Source organism: Mus caroli, chromosome 9 (assembly GCF_900094665.2).
Source record: "Mus caroli chromosome 9, CAROLI_EIJ_v1.1, whole genome shotgun sequence".
Lineage (NCBI taxonomy): Eukaryota > Metazoa > Chordata > Mammalia > Rodentia > Muridae > Mus > Mus caroli.
In genome coordinates this window covers 53,155,861-53,162,557 of record NC_034578.1, presented here as the reverse complement: position 1 = coordinate 53,162,557, position 6,697 = coordinate 53,155,861, and the positions used below count along the sequence as shown (strand labels likewise).

The 6,697-nt window shown below is 45.1% G+C and overlaps 1 protein-coding gene across 1 annotated transcript in view; it reads right to left on the bottom strand.

Annotated features, from left to right (window-relative positions):
• The window catches only part of Hmg20a (high mobility group 20A), a 73,971-nt gene that overhangs the window by 25,728 nt on the left and 41,546 nt on the right, over window positions 1-6,697 (bottom strand). The window contains exon 2 of the mRNA XM_021172497.2: window positions 3,559-3,651. Within this exon, the coding sequence (XP_021028156.1) occupies window positions 3,559-3,647 (89 nt within the window). The 5' untranslated portion in view covers window positions 3,648-3,651. The remainder of the gene's footprint in view (window positions 1-3,558; window positions 3,652-6,697) is intronic.

Below are 6,697 nucleotides of genomic sequence, written 5' to 3'. Positions count from 1 at the left end.
TCACTGGAAAGAGAGGCCCATTGGACTTGCAAACTTTATATGCCCCAATATAGGGGAATGCCAGGGCCAAAAGAATGGGAATGGGTGGGTAGGGAAGTTGGGGGGGTATGGTGGACTTTTGGGATAGCATTGGAAATGTAGTTGAGGAAAATATATAATAAAAATATTAAAAATTTAAAAAAAAAGCAGCTATGAAGTCAACATTAACCAAGGTCTTGAAAATGTAGTGCTCCTAGGGCTGGAGAGATGGCTCAGTGGTTGAGAACATTTGCTGCTTTTACAGGGGACCAACATGGTGGCCCATAACAATGCTTAAATCTAACTCCAGGGGACCGAAAGCCCTCTTCTGATCTCCCCAGGTACCAAGTATACATGCGGTACACTCACATATATGCAGTCAAAACACTCATTCACATAAAATAGCAAAATCTAAAAACAAAGTGCTCTGGAGACCTCGTTTGATCTTAGAGCTCTCTTGCAAATGTTTCAGTTATTTTGGATGTCTTACGCTACTTGTGCTCTCCCTATCACTCTCATTTCAACTGTTATCAGCTTAAAACTTCCTGAGTTTCAAACATTTTTCTTCCCTCAAAATATGCTTATCAGGTTGGGAAAGAATAGCAATCCTGAAAATTCCTGACAGAGCTAGGCAGGTGGTAGGAAGGGAGTGGTCACAGGTGTCCACTGGGCATGCTCCTAGTTAAAGCCAACAAACCTTCCACTTTCCTCTTCATCTCACTTTCTCTTGGCTACTCAAGAAGAGATTTTTAGCAATTCTGCCCTGTCTGGCATTACCAGTTCTTTCTTCTATAGGACTGGCATACTCTGTTAAAAGTGTGTTTGCATAATTCTTAAAGCAAAAGGAAACAAAACAAAGATACTGTGTTCTACCTAACTTCCAGTGGAGGTCTTCCTTTGCTCCTTCCCTCAATAGCTAAGGCCCTGGAAAGAACTGGTTATACTCCTGGAATTCAACTGTTCTCCCATCCTCTCTGAAGCAAATTTCAAAGGAGATGCAAGCTTACAACTCTTGTGTAGGCCACTGGTAAATATCATGTGGGGTCCAATGCCTCTTCTCAGTACTCATCCACCTACCAGAAGGGCCTGGCACAGGCAGCCTCTCCCATCCTTTCACACACACTGTTTACTCAGTTGCTAGCCCCCTGGGGTGTCTGTTTATGCTGCTGCCTCTGAGCCCTCACAGTGATTCTGGCTGCCTTCTAGATGCTGGAGCCTTTGAGAGCACATGCTCCTTAGGTGTTTGTGCCTCCCTGTCCCCGCCCACACCCCTCCCTCCTGTGCTCATTCCTTTGGTGAGTTTATCTCATCTTATGGCTTTAATATTAGCTACATGCTGATGATCTCGATTTTTTTTTTTTCCCTAGCCTAAACCATCTGGAAGTTCAGAACTTCCTGATTGACATCCCAGCTTAGAACTCTAACCAGCCCCTTAGTTTTATAGTTTTCCAATCAGGCTTCCTTCCCTTAACTGTTCAGTTCCCCCACCTAAGTTAGTGGTGACTCTATCTTTCCAGCTGGTGATGCCAAAGCTTTGAAACTGTCTTTGTCTTCTCCCTTTTCACACTGCTCATCTGGTCTCGCCGGCAAATCCTACTTATCAAAATAGCTCTGGAATTCAATACTTCTCACTAACTCCATTCCCACATCCTAGAAACACTCTGATGAGGTTTTTTTCCTTCACAAGCTCACCAAAAATATTCTTGTCAAAGTTGTGAGTGATGTTCTTCAGGCTACCATCTCTCTTCTAAATTACTTCCAGAGCCTCTTATGTGGGTGTCCTTGCTCCAGCCCTGGCTTCCTTTGCCCTATTGGCAGCAGAACAGTCAGATCAGCAAGAAGTCAGTCAGACCTCATTCTCTTCAAACCTCCAGTGTGTAGCGAGAAGGTTAAAGGACCTTACAGTCCTGCATGGGGGCCCTTCCTACTCAGGGTACAGCCTAATGCATCTGGAGCATTAGCTGTGAGCTTGTTAGAAACACAGTCTTACTGTAGATTTTCTACATCAGAATGCATTTTAAGAGGATCTCAAGGCATTTACTTGTTTCACTGAAGACACCCATAGAGTGCTTTGTCGATCCCACCGTTCAGTCTGCTGCTTTAGCCACGCTGCCTTTCTGGCTATCTCTGCAAGGCAGCAATGGATGTCCTTCCTTCCAGGCTCTTGCCTTGATTGCTTCCACCACCCATAAAAATCTTCCTTAGGTAGTGACAGTCCAGTGGCCTGATTCGTTTTGGAGGAGGGAGCACTGCTCAAAGTATGTTCTCAGTAAATGTTTTCTTGGCTACTGTTTAAAACTGTCCACCTAACCCTTCCTACCCCTCGCTTTACTTCCTATCAACTCAGCAGGCATCCTGCTAACTGTTTGCTGTCCCACTCTTCTCTCGGGATTGAGACAGACAAAAGCAGAGGAAGACAAGTGTGGTGGCCCAGGTTATAATTCCAGCACTCAGGAGGCAGAGGCAGGAGGATTGCCTCAAATTTGAGGACAGCTTGGTTTAGAGAATGAGTTCTAGGCCCATTTGGGCTACATAGTGAGCTATTATCTATCCAAAATAAAAAGTAAAATAAAAAGACCAAGTTTGTTATTTCTTTTGACCTTTGCTTTTGATCTAAGGCCTGAACACCCTTTGGTATACAACTGGAAAAAATGTTGTTTTGAGACAGGATCTCATTCTGTAGACCCTGCTGAACTTGAACACACAGAGATTTGCCTTCCTCTGCCTCCCAAATGATGCACTTAAAGGGGTATGCCAGTTTGCCTGGCCAAACTGAACATTTTTTCTGAATGAACTAATCTAGTAAATAGGCAGCCTTTAGGAAAGTGTTGGGGAGCAGAGAAGTCAAAAGGCAGAGTGAGTAATGAATGTGAGGGAAGGAAACAGATTCATATAATATTTGTCTTGGGATAGTTTTAAAAGGGCTTTAAAGGAAAGTAAAATAATTCTGAGCCATCTTTTCTGAACAAAGAATCATGTTAAAGAGCTAGGACTTGGGCTGAAGGCCTGGCTCAGTGGCTGCGAGTGCTTGAGGATCAGAGCGCGGATCCCAGGACTCATGCAAATGCTGGAATAGCCCTGTGCAGACCTGTAAGGAAGGAAGCACTGGAGGAAGTGGACCCAGGAAGATCACGGGGGCTTGCTGGCTAACTCGTTAAGCAAAAAAACTAAAACAACAACAACAACAACAAAACTAGTGCACACCCCACTTCCACCTGCCCACACGCATGCACAAACCATACAGAGGTTTGATCTTTGAGGAAAAAAAAAAAACTATTGAAGCTTACAGAGAAAATGCGTTTGAGTTTTAGCGTGTTCTACGTGACAGGTATTCCCTTTGCCAGGCCCATGGTGCTGCTGTATCAATTTACAGGGACCGGACTGCAGCCAAAAGCACATTCTAAAGTGGTTTACAACACTTTGAAAAGCCCAACAAATGCACCTCTACACTTAAAGTACAAAACTGCCTCGTTAGCACCTCATACTTGGTCAGAAGCTGAAGCCTCTGCAGAGGTCCAGTGTCCCAGAGCAGCTGCTTACCCAGATGCAGCCAGATCATTGCTCTCCTTGGAGCCATCTTCATCTGCAAACAGGGGCGGCAGGGTAGAACTGGCCATCAAGCTCTCCATCTCCCTGCAAGGAAGAGATCATCATAAAAAAAATTAATGGCTTAATTACTTCTGGTTCAAGCTCCACTAATTTAAGGGCCTGCCTTTCTTAGCTTTATTACATCAGCAACAGAATAGAAACTGACCTAAATGTCTGTTTTCCTGACTTGGGCACATCAGTTTAAATTCTATGGGTAAGGGGCTTTTAACTATGGTCTTTATCAACTAACCAGATGAAAGACACGTTGGGGGCACAACAATGGCTTAGGGTAAGTGAGAGTGGCAGGCACTGTGCAAGCACCAGGAGCTCAGCTTAATCCTCAGCACTCACATATGAAGCTAGGTATGGCCCTGCAGCACACTTAGAAACCCAGTGCTGGGGAGAGGGGACAGACTGGAGAGTCACTGGGAATTACTGGAAGCCATGCTAGCTGACACAGTGAGCTCCAGGGTCTTGTCTTAAGGGAATTTATCAGAAGTTGACAGACTAGGACACCCGATGGTCTTCTCTACATGCACAGATGTGTGCACATGTACACACATGAGAATATGCGACACATACATACACTACAATCATACAAATAAATGAAAACAAGCCCAGTTTTAATAAGCATGGCATACTTTGGAAAATCTTTTATTCATGCTCTAAAGTGTTTTTTTTTTTCCATTCTTCCCCCCTCTTTCTTCCTCCTCCCTTCTTCATTGAATATTTTCTTTATTTATATTTCAAATGTTTTCTCCTTTCCAGGTCTCCCCTTCGGAAGCCCCTATCCCATGCCCCCTCTCCCTGCCTCTATAAGGGTGCTCCCCCACCCACACACTACCTTCTTTCTTCCCTGGTATTTCCCTACACTGGGACATCAAACACCTTCAGGCCCAAGGGCCAGTCCTCCCACTGATGTCCAACAAGGCCATCCTCTGCCACATATTTGGCCAGTGCCATGGGTCTCTTCATGTGTACTCTTTGGTTGGTGGTGCCATCCTTGGGAGGTTGTTGGGGGGGGGGTTGGGGGAGGGTCTGGCCGGTTGACACTGATGCTTCCTCCATGGGGTTGCAAACCCCCTCAGCTCCTTCAGTTCCTTCTCAATCCTCCATTGGGAACCCCACGCTCAGTCCAATGGTAGGCTGCGAGCATCTGCCTCTGTATTTGTCGGGCTCTGGCAGAGCTTCTCGGGAGACAGCCATATCAGGCTTCTGTCAGCAAGCACTTCCCGGCATCCACAATAGTGTACAGGATTGGTGGCTGCATATGGGATGGATCCCAGTGGGGCAGTCTCTGGATGGCCTTTCCTTCAGTCTCTGCTGTACACTTTGTCTCCATATTTCCTCCTGTATTTTGTTCACCCTTCTAAGAGGCACTGAAGCATCCACATTTTGGCTTTCCTTCTTCTTGGGCTTCATATGGTCTGTGTCTCTAAAGTGTTCTTTAAGAAAGTAAACAACTTTAACTTATTGTTATTGTGTGTGCATTGCATGTGTGTGTGTGTGTACCATGGTTTCTGTGTGGAGGTCAGAGGTTGTTTTTCCACTGTGAGGTCTGTGCAGCAAGTATTTTTACCCACTGCCCCATCTCCCCAGGCCATCAAAAGCATTCCTTTCCTGTAGAGATTTTTAGGTGGAGTGACCTGGAAGGGCTGAAACCTTGAGCAAGATATTTAACCAACCACTTTAAGCTAAGATTTCACCATTGTGGACAGAGACAAAACTGCCGACTTAACTTACAAAGCTTAACTGATTTAACTTACTGAGAGGGATTAAGCTGAAAGTACTTCATAAACAGGCTACGACAGCAAGCGTTTGGAGAAGTACTATACGCAGTATTATTATTACAACACTGCCAGCTCTTAGTCCCTCATGAATCATGCTTGGATTACATGGCAACAAACTGAGCCCTTCAAAAAGGAAATAGTGCAAAGGAAGCAGAGGGCGGAAGGCATACTGATGTGGTTCTGAGTCAGAGAAACCACACTTCCAGGTCAGAAACGTGCACCACTTCACTGCCACAACCCACAGCACGAATAGCATGCACCTGCGTCCAGCAAACAGCTCAGCTTAATTGAAGAAAACTCATAAATCTCAGGAACCTGAGGTTATCGGACTGCAAGGATAAAAGGACAAAGAGACAAAGAGAGTAATTTCATTTAGCATAGCTCTACAGAGAAGGATTTTTCCCTTTCAAGGTTTACCACCAAGGGCTTCACCCCATACAGTTAAAAGCAGCAGCAGCCAACTCATCACGAAAGTGATATTCACACAAAACATTGAATAGTGACCCCAAACATCAGCCCCTTAAGTGGAACTGCAAAGCACTCAAGAGAGAAGGCCGCAATCAGTGGGTGAATTGAGATGTGAAGGAGGGATTTTACTGAGGCGGCCCTGGGCAGTCCTCGGTGCTGCTGGGGAGGGGCGATTAAGGCCAGCACAGCAGCCAGAGCCAGCCAGTGTTCATCCTGGGGGAGGGGCATGGGGGGGATCGGAACTGCTGCAGGTGATGCCACAGCACATTCACACTGCTCAATGGTTTAATTCCCAAACACTAAGACTGACGCATTATTTCTTGTCTTAGTTGATTTCTCGTCTAAATGTATTATTTAGCAGACCGAGATCCATCCATAACTGAGCATGACAAAGAAGCTTCTCTATTTATCTTAGGGACTGCAGCACACAGGAAGCCTGAAGGCCGAGGAGGCAGGCCTTCACGCCATGTGCAGAAGCTCCACAGCCATTTTCAGTTTCTTCAAGACAAGGTATTTCTTTTACAGCGGAATGGCTCTAACAAGTACTGTAGAATTGCGCTTGTTTTCTAGAATGATCCCAACTCACGTATACCTAAGTTTTAATTCATATTATTTAAGACCAGACGAGAGGTTACCAATCCAGTGTTAATGTTCATTTAACTTGGTTCCTTCCCCACAAAGAGAGAGAGAGTTAGATACCATAGTCTAACAGTCACACAGCCTCCAGCCTAAAAAGGACCTGGTCAATGTATTTCTAAAAGTATCCCTAGAAGTCACTGGCCTTCCAAGAACCTAAGAACTGGGCATCTGAAGCTTTTTTTTTTTTTTTTTTT